At 63.9% G+C, this 18,189-nt stretch overlaps 1 protein-coding gene across 3 annotated transcripts; it reads right to left on the minus strand.

The window, feature by feature from the left end:
• Positions 1 to 1,974: 1,974 nt before the first annotated feature.
• GAA (alpha glucosidase) lies at positions 1,975 to 18,098 on the minus strand. Of its 3 annotated transcripts, none has more exons than XM_049635547.1 (20): positions 18,007 to 18,098; positions 14,618 to 15,205; positions 13,503 to 13,648; positions 11,512 to 11,677; positions 11,337 to 11,433; positions 10,802 to 10,921; positions 10,557 to 10,675; positions 10,349 to 10,480; positions 9,314 to 9,424; positions 8,643 to 8,756; positions 8,480 to 8,564; positions 7,897 to 8,014; positions 7,497 to 7,630; positions 5,559 to 5,710; positions 5,264 to 5,412; positions 4,287 to 4,428; positions 3,834 to 3,983; positions 3,301 to 3,465; positions 2,939 to 3,091; positions 1,975 to 2,570 (listed from the first exon to the last, which is right to left on the minus strand). In XM_049635547.1, exons 2-20 carry the CDS (start codon positions 15,161 to 15,163, stop codon positions 2,511 to 2,513), a joined length of 2,859 nt encoding a protein of 952 aa, XP_049491504.1. In that variant the 5' UTR covers positions 15,164 to 15,205; positions 18,007 to 18,098; the 3' UTR covers positions 1,975 to 2,510. The 3 variants fall into 3 exon arrangements, with proteins under 3 accessions (XP_049491504.1, XP_049491505.1, XP_049491506.1); XM_049635548.1 differs by having other exon boundaries at positions 14,618 to 15,208; positions 18,007 to 18,090; XM_049635549.1 differs by lacking the exon at positions 18,007 to 18,098 and adding an exon at positions 17,960 to 17,998.
• Positions 18,099 to 18,189: the final 91 nt, after the last annotated feature.

Here is an 18,189-nt window from a genome sequence, read left to right on the forward strand (position 1 = left end):
CTCCGAGCTGTCAGCACAGAGCCTGACGCGGGGCCCAAACTCATGACCCGTGAGATCATGACCTGAGCTGAAGTCGGAGGCTTAACTGACTGAGCCACCAGGCGCCCCGATATTAAAAAATTTTTTAACAAAAAAATAAAATTCACATGGAGATACAAAGGACCCAGCATGGCCGGAACAGCTTTGAAAAACTGAACAAAGCTGGAGGACTTTGCCTGCCCGATCCCCAGGAACATTACAAACTTACGGCACAACAGTGAGGTGTTGGCACAAAGACAGACACCCCCAGATCCCTGGGATGTGGTACAAGGTCTAGAGAGAGACCACAGATTTATGGGGAGGGGGTTTTCAGCAGAGGTACTGAGGCAGTGCAGTGGGTAAAGGATGATCCTTTCAGCAAATGATGCCCGAACAGATGGCGAGCCCTATGCAAAAAAAGAAAAACCCTTTATCATTACTTCGTACCACGAACAAAAAGCTTGGGACGGAAGACCTAAAGTCACAAAGCTTCTGGAAGCACAGGAGGCAAGTCTTAGTGGCCTTGGATTTGGCCAAGATTTTTTTAATAGGACAGAAATAATTATAAATCAGACTCCTCAAAATTAAAAACCTTTAACTCCTCACTAAGCATCGTTAGGAAGGTAAAAAGGCAAACCACAGACTGGGAGAAAGAATTTCAAAGCACATGCCGGACGGAGGACTTAGAACCAGAATATGCGGGGAGCTTTTCAGCGGTAGGTGGAAGAATGGCCCCCCCCAGAGGTGCCCGGGGCCCGCTCCCTGGAGCCCGTGACCGCATCACATGTTACAGCAGGAGGGACTTTGCAGATGGAATTGAAAATTTGAGACCGGATTGTCCCGGGTTATCCAGGTGGACCCACATGAGCTTTTAAAGGTCAGCCCGCCTTGACCTCGCCGGACTTGAAAGTGCCTTCGCCGCGACGACCAGCCCCTAGAAGGGGCGTGTGGCGCACGGCTGGCAGGGGACAGACCTCAGGCCTGCGAAACCCTGCAGCCGAGTCGGCCAACAACCTGCCTGAGAAGGAAACGGGTCCCCCCCCACCCCCCCCCAGAGCCTCCGGGAAGGAAGCAGCCGGCCTGCCATTCGACTGTAGCCCCGTGAGAGCCGTGTCCCCTCCCTGCCTGCCAGCACTGTAACACACTGTGTTATTTTAAGCCACTGAGTCTGTAGTAATTTGTTACGTGGCAACGGAAACCTACACAAACGATATTCCAGTAATAGGAGACCAATGCTCCAAATAAAGAAAAAGGCAAAAGATTTGAACAGACGCCTCCCTAAAGAGGATTCACGGGTGACAGACCCAAGTCTGTGAAAAGACGCTCGGCATCGTTGGTCTTCAGGGACACGCACATCGAACCAGGACGGCCGAGAGTGAGCAGACCTCCCGTCGCAGGGGTGGGCGAGGATGCGGGGCAGCCGCCTCACTGCTGGCGTATGACCCAACCTTGTCACCCCCGGTACGTGCTCAAGAGAAACGAAGACCTGACCGTCCAAAGACTTCTCGTGATGGCTCATCGCGGCCTTGTTCATGACAGCCAAAAATCGGAGACGGCCCCGAGGCCCGCTAAACCAACCGTGGCACGTCCACGTGATGGGAAGTGCTTGACAGTGAAGCCGGACACGGCGCTGAGGTCCACGTGGGTGAGCCTCCGCGATCCTGCTGACTGATATTAGCGGGACGACGCGCACGTGCCGGAGGGTTCCGCTTCCGTAAACTTCTGGGAAACAAGCTGCCGACCGCAAGCAGACCAGCGGTTGTCTGGGGTGGGGCGTGGGGGCACATCTCCCGCCACTTGCCTCCGATGCCAGGCCCGGCCGGGCGGGCCATGCTGCCTTCAGAGCGCGAGGCCTGCCCGCCCCACCCGGGAGCGCCAGGGGGCCCTCAAGGATGGAGTGGCGCAGCCCTGGGACACATCCTCCCCGCCCTGAACCCCAGAAGGACCAGCAGAAGCTTGATTGCAATGCCCCTTTTATTAAACACAATTGCACTTTGGAGTGAGGGTTTCCCTGGGTCCTGCGAATCTTCTGGAGGCCCCGTGGCCTCCCTCCTGCCGAAGGGCAGCCCCACTGGCTGCCGGGGCACGGTTGCCCAGACGGCAGTCCACAGTGGCCACGCAGCTCTGTCCTTTCATCTGGCGTGACCTCGGGGTGCAGGGACAGCGTCCTCACCCCGAGCACACTTCTGCCGTCCTGGGCAGGCGGTGAATGACATTATACACGTTCCGGTGACAGGCTGCGGGGAGGTAAACGTTCCAGGAGAGCATTGCAAACACAAGGCAAACAGGCGTGCTGCTGGCCCAGAGCCCTGGGGCCCGGGAGGTAGACACAGGCAGATCTGGGCATTGGAGGGACGTCGGCCGTGAGACGTGGGCCAACTGCTTCCGACCCTGAGCCCCGCCCCCCACATCTTGACTAAGAGCACGGGTGCTGGGGTCGCTGCGAAGTCCCGTCTTTTCCTGTAAAGGATCAACGCACCACCGGCCCCTGGTTAAGACCAGCTGATGACAAACTGTTCTCCCATCGTCAGTGAGACAGGGATGTCCAGGGTCTGCAAAAAGAGAAAAAACGTGACCACCAAACCGTTGTCGACAGAGGTGAGGCCCGAGTGCTCGGCAGACAGGAGCCTGGGCCTGGGCGGGTGGTGCCCTCGGGGTCTGCCCCAGCCCCTGGAGGCTTCTGGCTCTGTTCCTCGCTGGCTGAGTGCTTTCAGCATGGCCCATGTGTCACCATCGGTGTGGACACAGGCAGAGGAAAGGCCCAAGCTGCAAGGGGGCCTGTCCTTCCCTGGGGACCAAGGTCCTTTTGCCCTCGTACGGCCCGGCTGGCCGGCACCGGGTCCCCAGGGTCCTTGGTACCTCCCCCCGCCCCTGCCATCCTTGGGGACAAGCCCTCTGGCCCCATCTGCGGGGCTCTTGCCTTCGTGTCAGGGCTGTAGGTGAAGTTGGAGACAGGAACGCCATTGGAGAGGACCTGCTTGGGGGCTGTGGCCACCCCCAGGACGGTGGCCTTCCTCAGTTGCAGGCTGGCCCCCTCACTGGTCACATGCACCACCTCATTCACAACGGTGTTCTGGCCAAGGGGAGAGGTGGAAATGGTCAGCAGAGGGCCCGGAAAGATCTGTGGGATGGGCCCCGCGCACACCCAGATGCCGGCAGGTGCATGGGGACCGCGGTCAGGGCGGCCAGCGCCCGGGCCCTGCTCGCTTCACTTAGCTGGGACAGGGACAGGGACAGGGGGCCCCGGGGACCCCCCGGCCCCGGGCGGGTCCCGACACTCACATTCTTGGCAAGGAAGACGACCTGTGTGTAGGCCCCACGCTCGAACGTCTCCAGGCTCTCTCCGTCGTCCCAGAACAGCTCTCCTCGGGCCTCCCCGTTCGTGGTCAGGGCTGCGACCAGGGCCATGGGCTGCTTTCGGGACTCCGTGGTTGTGAGGCCAAGGCCCTGGAAAAGCGGGTGGCACCTGTCACCTTCTCAAGCCTGGCGGAGGCCTCCAGAGCGGGGACAGGAGGGACACTGGGCTGGGACGGCTCCGTGCTGCAGGAAGCCGGGACCCGGAGGACAGGCCACGGCCGAGGGGTTCGGACACCCGTGGCGGGCACTCCGGCCGAGGCAGACACCCTGGAGGACGTGAGAGGCCCACGCACGTTTGCAGACCGTTTCCTAAAAAGAGCCAACGGAGCAGGTGCCCCTCCGCCTGGCACGGCCGCGGATCTGTGCATCCTCAACCCTCACGCGCCGTCGTCTCTGCCCGGGGCTTTGGGGACGGACCCTCCACTGGACAGACAGGCTCAGGTGGCTGGCCCGGGTACCTGCAGGGGGATGATGTGCCCGGCCCGGAGGTGGAGGTTGATGGTGTCCAGTGGGGCCGGCAGTGTCACCCACTGTCCCCTGCTGTGGATGGCAGGCGTGACGGGTGCGGGAGGCGGAGGCGGGAGGCTGCCGAGGGCCTCTGCTGGCACCTGGAGGGCGGCGTCACGTCACCAGGAGTGGGAGCCTCAGGCTCCGTGCGGGGCCCAGCAGGCCCAGCCCAGACAGGTCGTTGGGACAGAGGCCCTGACCCAGGGCTTGGGGCGCAGCAGGACTTTGGGAGAATTGGAGTCCTGGGGAGCTACCCACTTGGGCCTCAGTTTCCTCATCTGGAAAATGGGTCACTGCAAGGACCGCGTGGGAAGATCCACGCAAGGGCCACAAGCGAGCTCCCTTCCCCACGTGGCCCACACGTGGCAGGGGGGAGGGACCCCTCGAGGGCCCGCAGGACTCACCGTCTGCAGGTCGTACCATGTGCCAGCGGGGAAGTAACCGGTCACTTCAACCTTCCCGGCCTCGAGCACTGGGGTGATGAGCAGAGCTGCTCCCCACAGGAGCTGGCGGTCCACGGCCCAGGTGCGGGGGTCCTCGGGGAACCTTCACACGGGAGGGGTGGGCTCGTGGGCCTGGTGACCTCTGAGGTCGGCGTGTTCAAGGGGCCTCGGGGAAGCCCCGGGAGCCGGTTCCCGCCGCCCGAGCTTGGCGGGGGGGGGGGGGGGGGGGGGGGGGGGGCCGGGGGGGGGGGTGGGAACCCCCCCCCCCTGTGGCCTTTCCGGCAAATTTTTTTTTTTTTTTTTCTTTTCTTTACGTGAGAAGATAGGCATCTTGTGTGACCTGCCTCCGCGATCCCACAGCGGGGCATGTGCTGACGTTCTCTGTTTCTGTCCACGGGAGCGTTGCCTCTGTTTCCCTCTGTTAAACCCTCTCCCCCTTGCCTTTTGCCTTTGATGCTCTCAGAGCCCTCTCCTGCCAGAGCACCTGTTTTCCTGTGGAACTTTCTATAGCTTCCTTTCGACACTTAAGCCTGTAATCCATCCGAAATTTACGCTTGTAGCCAGAGGGGGAGAAGATGATTTTTGCCAACAAGGAACAGATTTTTACTACCTGGGACTCGTTTAGTCCACTGACTGATTACAGGTGGCATTTAATCAACTGCACGCCACCTTTTTACGTATCTGAGTCCCACTTGGGGGATGTCAGTTGGGTCTCCTTCATTCGATCGGGATGGTTTTGTACCTCGTTACCCCCCGGTTGGCCTGGTCTGGACTGGGGGTTCTGCCCAGAAGGCCCCCAGCCCTGAGCTGCACTCTCATGGGGGGAGGGAGCGGCATGCACAGGGCCCCCCTCCCACCCCAGCAGGGAGGCCCCGGGACACCCCCTGCGGCAGGACGGGGCTGCCCCTGGGCCCTCGCTCCCCGACGCGGGCACTCACTCCAGGAAGAGGGGCCGGGCCACGGTCTCGCCCCCCACGTGGGCCCGGTGGAACAGCGTGTACAGGTGGGGCAGCAGCCTGTAGCGCAGGGCGAGGGCCTTCCTCATGGCTCCCTGCGCCGTCTCGCTGAACCTGTACGGCTCCTGAGGCTGCAGAGGGGCCGCGGGAGCACCGCGAGGTCACCGCCGCCCTCCCCGCCGCGGCGGGAGACCGGCTCCGCTCTCACTGCCGGTGCGGCCGCGTCCACAGCGGGACCCCGGGGGCAGACCCCCGCCCACCCGGCCCGCGCCCCTACCAGGCTGTGGAGGTCGTTGTGGTTCCGCATGAACGGGTAGAAGGCCCCCAGCTGGGTCCAGCGGACACACAGCTCCTCCGACGTGTTGCCCAGGAAGCCGCACACATCGGCCCCGACCAGCGGCACCCCCAGCAGGTTGAAGAGCAGGATTTCTGGGAGGGCGGGGTCGGGCTGGGGCTCAGGCTGCCGGAGTAGGTCCACCTGGGCCGCGGACCGCCCGCCCCTCTGGGGAGCAGACGTTGTAGCCACCGGCCCCGGCCCGGCGGTCAGTACCGCGCTGGCCCTGGTGTCTCCCACTGGGGGTCCCAAGAGCCTGCTTTGCGGACTGACTGCTTCCTGACACCTGGGTCAGCCGAGCAAAGCAGCTCTCAGGGTTGAATTGTGCCCCCCCCCCGCCCCCTAAAAAGTATGTGGGAGTCCTAACCCTTTGTACTTGTGATGTGACCTTATTTGGAAAGGGTCTCTGCAGGGGCACCTTCTGTCGGTTAAGCGTCCGACTTTGGCTCAGGTCATGATCTCGCGGTTCGTGAGTTCGAGCCCCGCGTCGGGCTCTGTGCTGACAGCTAGGAGCCTTGAGCCTGCTTTGGATTCTGTGTCTCCCTCTCTCTCTGCCCCTCCCCCACTCATGCTCTGTCTCTCTCAAAAATAAACATTAAAAAAAAAAAAAAGAGGGTGTCTGCAGACACGGTTAAGGTGAGGTCACAGAGCGGGTCCTGATCCAGTAGGCCTGGTGACCACGTAAGAGGAAAACCCAGACTGACGACACACACGGAGGGGACGGCCGAGCGAACACACGGGCAGAGACCAGTGACGCAGCCCCGAGCCAAGGACACGAGGACAGCGGGCAACCCCCAGAAACTGGGGGAAGCGGGAAGGAGTCGCCCCGGGGCTCCAAGCACGGCTCCTCCGACACCATCATTCAGACCGCTAGCCTCCAGGACCGCTGCCTTCCGCGCCAGCGTGGGGTGCTGTGCTCCGGCGGGCACGGTGAGCCCCCACGGCTGCTGAAGGGTCGGGTGGGTTCCAGGCCACGTCGGCCACGGCCCGCCCCACCACTGTTCAGCAGGGCCAGGCTGTGCCGGGCCATCCCTCTCCTCAGTGTCTCCTGGGCGGCCAGGAGCCGATGGGCAGGACCGTACCCAGCCCGAGGCCGTGGGGGACACCTGTCTGGGCTGCGGCAGGTCAGGGGCCCGCATGACCTCTGCCGGTCATGATCGGCGCGCACCGAGGGTCGCCCAGGGACCTGCCGCTCGAGGGGGCTTCAGAGATAGGCCTGCAGCGCTGGCGGGCGCACCTGCCCTAGGGCGAGGTCAGAGCCCGCGGCACCTGTGGCAGAGCGGCTTCCGGAAGGAGGAATGGACTCCTGCCCCAGAGCTCGCCCACCAGCGCTTCCCCACGGCCCGAGGGTCTGCGCGTGGTCCTGCCACTGCCGAAAGTGCTATCAGGAGGCTTGCAGGCTGCAGGCGGAGGCTCCCCTCAGCTGCCCACGTGGTGACCCTGGGAGGCCACCCCAGCCCCTTCCCCAGAGCTCCCGAGCCCTGTCTGCCTAACGCGCGTCACAGCATCAGAGCTCTTGACAACTCAAGTCGAAGTGCCTCTCTGCAGAGGGGTGGGGGTGGGGGTGGGGGGTGGACGGCGCCTGCAGGCTGGGCTCCGACAGGATGCGGTCGCCAGAAGGGACACCACGAGAGGACGGGATCTGACTGCTTTGCAGGCAGCGGCTGGGGCAAATCGGGAACTTCTGGAAAGCCCATCGCCGCCCACCAGCGTGGCGCCACAGGTGAGCCGACCCGCGCAGGTGCACAGGGGCCCCAGGTGAGTCAGTGGCGGGGCCCCGTGGCGTGGCAGTGGCATCTCCCTGAGCTGAGCCGAGCCGGGCGCTCCGGTCTGGGCCCACGGCCCCCCTCTCCGAGCCGCCCTCCTGACAGGCGCTCTCACCTGGCACAGAGTACGACAGCTGCTCCCAGCTGCTCCACACGTCCCCTGTCCAGTGGCCGGCGTATCGGCCGTGGCCCGCGAAGGTCGAGCGGGAGATCACGAAGGGGCGCGTCCCCCGAGCCTTGACCAGGGCCCTGAGCGGGGCAGCGAGACCGAGCAGTGGCCTGGCGCCCGGAGGGGCAGCAGGGCGGCAGGGCCGAGAGCAAGCAGCCCCGAGGGCCGAGGCCAGGAGGAGGGAGGGGAGGCTCTGTCCGAGCCACCAGACCACCCTGGATGATGAGCCGTGTCACAGGGAGGAGGACGGCCGTCCCTCCCGGCTCCCCCTGGGAGTCTGTGCGCGGTCACCGCCGGCCCTCCCTCTGACGCCCCCGCCCCGCACAGCGCCAAGCGGGCCCCTCACCTGTGGGAGGCAAGGGCTTCTGTCAGGCCGTACAGGTTGTGCAGGTTGTAATGCGTGGAGAGGAACTGGTGGCTGGAGGCACAGATGGTGGCTGCCCGCAGGGTCCCGCCAACCACCCCTGGAAGAGAAGGAGGCCGTTCCCGTCCGTGCCGGCCGGTGCCCCCCCACCCCCAGCCCGGAGTGCCCTCGGAACTCGGGGTGTGTCCCTGTATCATCTCCTCTGTTCCACAGATGGGGACGAGGTGGACACAGAGGCCGGCAGACCGCAGACGTCACCCCCCGCCTGCTCTTGACCCGTTTCAAGTCCTTCCCTGTTCCCATCCCTAAGCCCGCAATGCCTTCCCTCTGGAGGGTCACGCCTCAGTGGCAGGTGTGCTGGTCCACGCTGCCTGGCTCATGTCTCCCCAGACTGACCTTCCTCCTGGTCTTGCCCTCCCCTTTCCCGGGTGGCCGTGCCCATCGGCTCCTCAGAAAGGACAGCTCTGAGTCTTCCCAAACCAGAGAAGCAAAAGCCCTGATCTGAGCCTCAGGCAGCTGGGGCCAGGGGGCCGGCGGGTGAGGGCTGGCAGGAGGGGGAGCTCGCCTGGCACGTAGGGCGGGTTCTCCAGGTCACTGTCGGGGCAGCCGTCCACAGAGCCCTTGACGAAGTTGGATGGCTCGTTCATATCCTGCAAGACAGGCCCCGGAGGTGGGCGCCCTGCCCCGGGCAGAGGCTGGGCCGGTCCCACAGCCCACGGGACACTTACGATCCACATGCCGTCGAAAGGCACCTGGGCGTGGAACTCAGCCACCATGTCTTGCCACCAGTCAAGGGCCTCGGGGCTGGTGAAGTCGGGGAAGGCGGTCAATCCGGGCCACACCTGGAGGAAAGGCCAGAGGGGAGACCGGGCCCCCCAGAGCTCCAGCCTCGCTCACCAGCCTGGGGGTGAAGGGCTACGTGGGGGGAGGGTCATCGGTGGTAGGGGCCGTGGGACTCTACTGAGACCTCCCTTTCAGACACAGGCCCCAGAACCGAGTCTCAAATGACTGTACTCCTGGGAGCCTCCCCGGCCTCCCCGCAGCTGGGACCCCCTTCCTGTTGGTTCTGGGCACACCCTGGAACTGGGAGTTTGGGACTGTGCCGGGCACCCCGTGGAAGGGCCTGGGAAGCCCCCAGGGGCTGGAGGACAAGGAGGGCGCCTGTGCCCGGGCTGGGCCCTTCCACGCCCCCAGTGGAAGGATTCGAGGCGGCATCCCTTGTCAGGGGCCACCGTCACCTCCAGCCGTGACCCCCACACACTCTGTCCCGTCGGACAACATGATGATTTCTTAAATCCCGTCCTCTTCCTGAACGCCTTCCTGTCCCCACCAGCTGGGGACTCCCGTTTTCTGCCCTTTCCACCCCTCCCCCCGCCATGCACCCAGGCCCCCACCCTACCTTCCCGATCAGTGGCTGCCCAGTGTCATTGGTGATGAAAACCTTCCTCCGCAGACCCTCGTCATAAGGTCGGTAGCTGCCAGGAGGGCTGGAGCTGCTGATGGCAGGATCCTGGAGGGAGTGGGGGGACCCCGTCAGGAGGAGGAGGAGTGCTCCAAAGCCAGGCACCCACTGCTGGGAAGATGGGAGAACGCTCTCCAGGCAGTGTTGACGGAGGACAGAGGCCGGAGAGGGCCTCGCGTGTGTGTGTTCAGCACACCCTGTGTGCACAAGCTCACGTGCCGGGAGTGGGCACACCTGGACGCGGGCCTGAGCTCTGCTTCACAAGTTCGAGAGTCTCCCCAGTGTTCTACCACGAACGCCGATTTCCTGAGTAAAAGGCCTGCCTCTGCCCTCCGGGCTCTGAGTGGCCGCGGATGCTGGCTGCCCTCCGAGGGGCCGAGGTCATGGAAACGGCCGACATCAGCACGGTTCTTAACCTCTCAGCAGACAGGTTTCCTCCCCTGTGGCGTGTCCACTATGGCAACCACTCAGCCTCGGCGCCCCCTCCCCATGTCCTCTGGCCACATGGCTGGGCACTGCCCCCCGCTCCCCTGGCTGCACCGGCCCAGGGAGGGTGTCCTTGTGCTGGGCCACTCAGAGCCCTGCCCTCCGTCCTGTGACGCAGAACTGACTTAAGTGGAGACGGGGCCGGGAGACCCTCGGAGCCTCTGTGGCTCTGGTTTCTTGGGCGTCCGAGCCCGCCCCGGCCCTCCCAGTCCCGGGGGGCGTCAGCCGAGGGCACCCCCCACCCCTTGCTTTAAGCCGCTCACGTAACCTGCAACCAAAAGGACCCTAAGCGGCACACGATGCTTCCAGGAGGCCTTAAGCTGGACGTCACAGGACAGCAGAGCCCAGGTCGATATCCCGGTCGATAGCAAGGACCCTCAGAGCCCCGCAGGCACCACGAGGAAGCTGCCGTCTGGGGGAGGAGGCACAGGGCCTCCCTTCCCTAACAGCTCGCGCGGCAGGGGACGGGGACGGCGGGGGACTCACTACGATCATCACATAGTGCCGGCCGCTCCGGTGGAGCTCCTGCACCATGGCTGGGAAGTCCCCGAAGCCGTCCTTGTTGAAAGTGAAGTCTCTCCTCGCGTCCATGTAATCCAGGTCATTCCACTGAGTGTCCTGTGGCCACAGCACAGGGACGGAGTCCCGGCCCAGCCCCCCCACGCACACCCGCCCCGGGCCGCCCAGCGCTCACCAGGGGGAAGTCGGCCCTGGTCATGTTCTCCACCACCTGGCGGGTGACGGCCGTGGAGGTGTAGCCCCAGCGGCAGAGGTGGAGCCCCAGGCCCCAGTAGGGCGGCATGAACGGGGAGCCTGCGGGCAGGGCAGCTCTGTGAGCGCGTGGGCAGGGGGAGGGGAAGGGGGTGGGAGGGGCGGGGGAGGGGGGAGGGAGGGGTGGGGGAGACGAGGGGGCAGCGCAGGGCTGGGGGACCAGCCTACCCACGACTTCCAGGTACTGCCGCACCACGCTCTTGGGCTCAGGGCCCAGGAAGACGTACGTGTCCAGGATCCCACCCGTGGACCGCCAGCTGAGGGCCGGGCTCGGCTGCAGGACCACATCTGGGGGAAGCAGCCCTGGGGCTCAGGGACAGATCCCTGCGCCCCATACTGCCCCCACGCCGCCAGTCTACAGCCTGCTTGGTGTCTGGGGAGGGAAATGCTGAGCCGCCAGACCCCAGGACTCCCCTCTCTGGCCTCCGCTCAGATCAGGGGCCTCAGAGTCCACCTTGGGGGCACCTCAGGGCAGAGCTGGCAGAGGCCACAGCCCACTGGAGTCACTTCTTGGGGGGACGCACAAGCCCCAACCCCCCCATGGCCCCAGTCCTCTACCTCCAGCCTGTCGGGCAGGTCCCTCCGTGGAGGAAGGGGACGCGGCCACACCCGGGGCAGCCCCTGGCCTGGGAGCTCCGAAGGACGATTGGCCGTGGGACACGGGGACAGGATGCCGGCTGGGGGTGGCCGCCCACCCGCTTACCCATGGCATTGCTGTTCAGCAGGAAGACCCCGTGAGCCAGGCCGCCGTCCTCCAGCACCAGGTAGAAGGGGTGGGACCCGTACAGGTTCACGTTGGGCTGGGCACGTGGACGCACACTTTAGCAGCCTCACCCACATGGCTGCCCCGCTCCCCCCGTCTTCACTGCCCCTTGTACCTCGGGGGCGATGTCCCGGTTCCACAGGGTGATCTTGGTCCAGTTGGTGCTAAGCATCAGGGAGCCGAGATGCTCGGCCAGGCCCGTGATGTGCTGGGACGGCAGAGAGGTAGACAGCTGCAGAAACTGGTCAGCAAAGAACAGGGGGGCCACCGTCGTGTTCAGCCTGCCAGGAAATGCCCAGACAGCCAGATGAACCCCAGGTGGGCCCTCCCAGAGAGACCCCTGGGCCCTGGTATCCCCCCGAGGAGGGCCAGAGTGGCCTGGTCACCTCGGTGACTCACTGACCCGGGGCAGACGTGGCCATGCGAGGCCCGGCGACCCTGGGGACCTGACCAGGTGTGGAGAGCTCACAGAGCACATCCAGCACACCCAGCTACCTGGCTATGTCCACACTGCCCCCAGGCGGGCATCCAGAAGTGGAGTGCCCCATAAGGCCTGGCCGCAAGCAGGTGCTGGACAGGAGCGGCTCGAACTTGGCTAGCGCTAGGACTTGCCCCGAGCTCTTTCTGCAAGGGCCATGCTGCTCCCAGACTCTGGCCAAGGCCTGCCCAGCCCAGCCCAGCTCCAGAGCCCATGGAGCTGTCCGTCCACCCAGGGGTGGCCAGGGTGCCCTGAGGTTGCATAGGGTCAAGGGCAAGGCAAGAACCACAGACAGGGCACAGAGGACGTACTATCGCTGATTTCCTGGGAAGATCTCCCACTGCACCCTGCCTGCCCCTGGGCAAGACTTACGAGTGTGTGTGTGTGTGTGTGTGTGTGTGTGTGTGTGTGTTTTCAAGACCAAACTCTGATTACAGGCTTTAGAAAACTTCTCTCAGATCTCTGCTCAAAGGTCAGCTTCCTAGAGAGGCCTTCTGTAGCTCCCCCCGACAGAGCCAACCCTCTCCTCTGCATCTGCACAGCTCATCTCTAGAACCTTCTTAGCTCTGTTATTCCTGACATTGTACTTGCACTCATTCACTGCTTCTTCCCACTGTGTCAGCCCTGGGAGCAGGTCGATAATGCACAGCCAAGAGTGGGCAAAAAAAAAAAAAAAAAAAAAAAGAAGAAAAAAACTGTATTTCAGAGTTCCCTTAAGACCAAGGTAGGTCCAAGTTACCTCATCCCCGAGCCCGTAACTGAGTTCAGTGACAAAGGGGAGGCTTGTCCGCTCTGGGCACATATTTACGTGGCGGTCACGTGAAAGTGTGCATGCTTAAATCCGTCAGGGCAGACGGGGGGCGTGGGCAGGTCTGCTGCCCCGGCCCCGTGGCTGTGCGGGTCCACTGTGCGAGGGGAGGTGTCGGGCTCTGGGAGTCACAGCGGTGGCACCGGAGTCTGAAAGTGGATTCTGAGATGCCTGGGTGCGTCCAATCCCCGGTCACGATGGGGGCGGCGGAGGTGACGCGTCTCCCAGGGGCAAGGGCATGACCAACCAGATGCCCTGATTCTCCCGACACAGCCTGAGAGCATCTGCTGTGGGTGGGAACCACTGTGGGAGCTGGAAGCCCAGGAGTGAGCTTCTGGAACGGGAACGGCTCCGTGGCGGACAGACCACAGCAACGAGTCGGACAAACCTAAGATCTCAGGGGGACACGAGCCCCGGAGGGACTGGAAACAGCACGGAAGCTGGGGCCCTGGCTCCGTCGCCTGCCAGCAAGCCACCTCACCTCCCTGTGCCTCAGTTTCCCCATCCGTAAAGCGGGGGCCGTAACGGCACCTACTTCTGTGTTGCTGGGATTGGCGGGGTTCACGGTTACTGCGCCTGCCCTGCCGTGAGTGATACACAGCATCTGATCGTAAATAACATAACGTAAACAAAGCGGGTCCGAGGAGATGCTCCCCGGGGGGAGAGGTGTCATTTCACACCCGACCCACCGAGCTTTCTCAGCCTCTGCACTTGTGACATTTGGGCAGGATCGCTGTATATGGTGGAGTCCCTGCCAGATGCCCCCTGGAGGAGACCGCCCCCGGCTGGCACTCCCTGGGGGCACGGAGACCGCACTCACAGCACCCGGCCGTCCAGCTTCCGGCGCACGACCACCCCGAAGGGCTCCTCCTGGAGGTCCACGCTGTAAAGTGTGGATGAGGCCCGGCTGCGGACACGCGGGGTCTCCAAGGGCACCTCGTAGCGCCTGTTGGCGGGATCTTTGATCTAGAAGTCAGATGGCGTGCCGTGAGGCCCTCTGCGGGCCGGGGGCCTCCCCTGCACACCTTCCCCACCTTCCTCACCCTCCAGGAGAGCGGGGACCCAATGCCAGGCCCAGTGTGGCCGTGCACAGCAGGTGAGCGTGGGCAGTTTGGTCATCTACAGAACCCGGGGAACGCCTCACGTGGGTCGCCAGGCAAAACACAGAACGCGCAGTCAGTCTGAAGGTTTTTTTTAGTACGTCTCAGATAGTGCATGAGACACACACTGAAAAAATAAACTCATTGCTCGGTTTTCTGGAATTCAGATTTCCTGGCATCCTGTATTTTTATTTGCTGAAGCTGGCACCCCACACGCCCATCACGGGGTGGGTGAGAATAGAATTGAGGGCGCCCAGCTCCACTCTGTTCGGCGCACAGTAGTAATCACTGGGTAGATGTTGGCTGTTATAAATCACTTTGCTAATTATGAATTGTGTGTTACAGGCTGTCTCAGCTTGGCCTCCACATGTCCATTCAGTCCTCAGGTTTCTGCTGGGCACCTGCTATGTGCCAGACACTGTTCCAGGCACTGGGAGTCAGCAGGGAATAAATCAGACAAAAGGTCCTGACCTCAGGGGGCAGACGATCATCAGATCCCACCGCCCACTGCCCGGAACATTCCCCTTCTTCCCTCTCCACCTTTCCCCTTGCGGACCCTTGCAGGACTTCAGGTCCCAGGTGGGATGTCACTTCCTGGGGGAGACCCACCTTCCCTCCACTGTGCCCTGAGCCCTGCCCTCTAGAGCATGTTCTAGAACCTTCCAATTGCTGTCTTAGTGGCCGCTGCTCCCTGAGTGTAGGCACTGTCTGCTCACGCCGGGACTCCCCGTGAAGGCACAAAACGCATCTGCCCCCTAAACACACGTCCGGCAGACCCATTCATCTTCACCCGATGCCCACCCACGTTTTCTCTGCCCCGTGGGGCCCCGCCCACCGTGAAGTGGAGTCGACTCTCAGTCTCCAGCAGCACGTCCAGGCGTAAGGTCAAGATGTCCTTGGGGAAGAAGGTTGGGGTGGCGCGGGTCAGGGTGGCCGTGTAGCCTGTCTCCGTGGTGGTCAGGTTGTGCAGCTTGTAACTCGGGTAGCTGGGTGGGAAGAAGCACCAGGGCTGTCCCATGCGGGGGACCCGAGGCCACTGCCCGGCAGGCACGTAGCAGCAGCCCCGGGCTTCACACTGCTCCTGGGTGATGGCCTTGTCCGGGGCGCAGTCGAAGCGGCTGTTGGGGGGCACGTCGCACCGCGTGGGAGCTGCTCTGGGACTGCCGTGGTGGCCTGGGGGGGCCTGGGGGCCTGGGTGGCCGGCTCCCTGCTGGCGAGCTCGATAAAGCCCCTCAGCTACTTGGGAGAAGCCACGCTGCTCTTGGGGGACCAGCAAGAAATCATGGAGCAGGACGTGCCCCAGGAGGGCAGCGGTGGCCAGGGACACGAGGATGTAGGCCCCCAGCAGGGGGCGGCAGCACAGCGGCCACCTCGCGTCCATGGTCGGTGGCACCTGCAGGCAGCGGGTTGGGTCCTGGAGGCCCTGCTGAGAGAAGGGCCGGGCTCAGCAGGGAAGGCGGAGGGAGGGGGCCTCAGGGGACTCAGGCCAATTTCCAGACGTGGACCCGCGGCTGGCCCAGCAGCGCACAGGGTGAGGTGTGCGGAGAAAGCGGGGCGGGCGAGGGTAGACAAGCTCCTGGCACTGTTTGGAAAGACGGCAAGGGAGGGAACTGGAAAAGCAGAGAAAAGCCCCGAAGAGGGGATTGCAGAATACCCTGTACCGTGAAACGCACTGAAGATGTACGAAAAAACGGTTTAACGAGGGGCACTTGGGTGGCTCAGTGGGTTGCGCTGTTTGGCCGCACGTCATGATCTCACGGTTCATGAGTTCGAGCCCTGCGTCAGGCTCGAGCCCTGCTGAGAGCCTGGAACGTGCTTGGGATTCTCTCACTCCCTCTTTCTCTGCCCCTCCCCTGCTCAGTCTCTCTCTCTCTCTCTCTCTCTCTCTCAAAATAAATAAATAAACATTAAAAAAAAAAAAAAAAGGCTTAATGACACACAAAGACCCGGGCGGTAAGCTGACAAACGGAACAAGAAGTTACAACGCGGCGCAGAGAGTAAACTCTGCTTGTGCACGGACTGTGGCCGAGCTGCTAAGTTCTGGCAGATGCGCTAGAAGTGGACGCGTCCTCAGGGGGACCCGCCACCGTCCCTCTGTCCCTCCTCTGCCGACCGGGAGGCGGCTCCAGCCCGGTAAGCGGTCTCGGGCACTGCAGCCGAGGGCGACACTCAAGGGCTGGCCCCAGGCCTTGGCAGGTGGCGGCGCCCTCCCCGCCCCTGCGGTTACGTGTGGAGCATCGCTACCTGCGCTCGGCTTATGTGTACGTTCTAAATATCTCACAAGGACGTTGTTGGCCGGCTCCTCCGAGGAGTGAGACATCAGCGTGGGACTGAACGTGCAAGGATTTCACGAGGGGCGTCCTTTCTGTCTGAGAGAAACTGGGGAGGCTGCCGGGGGCGGCCCGGAGGGTCACCCCGCACCCAGTCTGACCTCTTGGGAGTCAGGCCCGGGGAGGGGCCGAGGGTCCACGCATCCCGGACTGCCGTGCAGGCTAGGGAAGGTTCCACAAGGCCAAGGGGCTGGGGTTGCGGGTGGGGGACCTGAGCCGAAGCTGGCCAGCAGGGGTGTCCCCGAGCAGCCTGCCCTCGTGCTGTGGGCCGGAAAGCAGTGGGGCCGCGGAGCAGATGGGGCCACGCAGCAGATGGGGCCACGCACGCCAGCTCCGTGTGGCGGAGGCTCGTGAGATGCACGCACCCTCGGGCCGCCAGGAACACGCAAGGGTTGGGAAGGAGTCACGTCGCGCACCGGGGAGTCTGAGCCTGTCACAGCCACAGACAGGTCCCCTGGGGCATTCCGGCCACAGCGGGCCACGGCTTTAATTCACGGCACCTTTGAAGCAAATGTGTGCGGGGGGGGGGGGGGGGGTTCTCACGCCAACCAATCCTCGACACCAGCTGGGTCTCCCAGGATTCGTTCCGATTCTGGCCCGAATTCCTAGAGCCAGCGCGGACCCCACAGGTAAGGCCTCAGCCCGGGAGGCCCGTCCCCCTTCTGACCCCAGTCGCAAGCCCCAAGTCTAAATAACTAGCCATCGACTCAAGGGTTCACCCCTCCCCCACCTCCGGTGGGGAATTGGCTAGAACCACTCACAGCACTTAGGGAAGAGCTTGGCTTACCGCCACCGGTTTATTATAAAGGATGCAGCCAGAGGACGCGGGATGGGGCGTCCCCGCCCTCCAGCACCAAAGTGTGTTCACCGGCTCAGAGGCTCTCTCAACCCCGAGTTTTGGTTTCATTACAGAGAACCGATTACTCAAATCCTTGGCCCTTGGCGATTGTCAATCACCAGCCCCTCAGTGCTCCTGGGGGCTGGGGGAGGGGAGGTGGGGCTGGGAGTTCCCAGCCTGGGTGCTTCTGGGGACCAGGCCCAACCCCGAAGCTGTCCAGAGGCCCCAGCCACCAGTCACTTTATTAGCACAGAAAACACACCGCCCCTGCCAAGATTCCCAGGGTCTGTGTGCCACGGACCGGGGACAAAAGCTAAATACTTATTTTTTTTATTGTACAGCGTCCCGGCTGCACCTGCCCATCCAGGAACACATGACATCTCGTGATCACGGTGATGTAGGGACCGGAGCTGCCGGGCCGGGCCCACGGACCTCCCCACCCCGAGTTCAGAAGCGCGGGGGCCCGGGACACAGAGGGGCCCGCCCCCGGCCGCGCGCGCTGTTTCCACTCCACTGACAAGAACAGTCGGCCGGAGGGCCTGACAGTTTAGGCAAATGGGGAAACACTGAAGGTCAGGGAGGTCAAGTGCGCTGCTGGCCAGGAGACCCTGTGACCTCGCTTTCAGGGAAGTGGATCGGAGCCGCTGCTCCCCAGGCCAGGGTGGCAGTCCAGCTCCGCCCTGACGCGCGCGAGGCATGGGTCCCCACCCTGTGCCTCGGTTTCCTCCCCACAACGGGACAAGACGGCTCCCCTCGCCCAGCACCGAGGGCGCGGATGAGACCGTGGAGTCCCCGGGGTCCCTGTCGACACCGCCGCCCGCGGACCCGCGCACGACACGCTCCACTTGTCCAGCCGCGAACCAGAGAGGTTCAATCCGCCGAGCGATCGGTCCCTCCCCCTTGGGGCGTCACGGCTGCCGGGAACCCCGGGTCTCTCGTCTCGGGGGCAGCCGCCGGACGCCCCCGCCCCGCCCCTCGCCGGGACCCCTGCGGCCCCCCGCCCGCTCACCTCCGCGCACGCGCGCCCGACGAGGCCCACCCTCGACCCCGGCTCACCTCCGCGCACGCGCGCCCCGCCCGCAGCGGCCACCCGGGGTCCGGCGCCCGGAGGCACGCGTCAGAGGGGGCGGGGTGGGCCACGTGACAGGCCGCCCGCGCAGGCGCCCTGGGCGAGGGTGCGCGTCTCCGGCCGCGCGCCCCCTGGTGGCGGGGCGTCCGGATCCCGGCTCGCGCCGTCCA

Source organism: Panthera uncia, chromosome E1 (assembly GCF_023721935.1).
Source record: "Panthera uncia isolate 11264 chromosome E1, Puncia_PCG_1.0, whole genome shotgun sequence".
Lineage (NCBI taxonomy): Eukaryota > Metazoa > Chordata > Mammalia > Carnivora > Felidae > Panthera > Panthera uncia.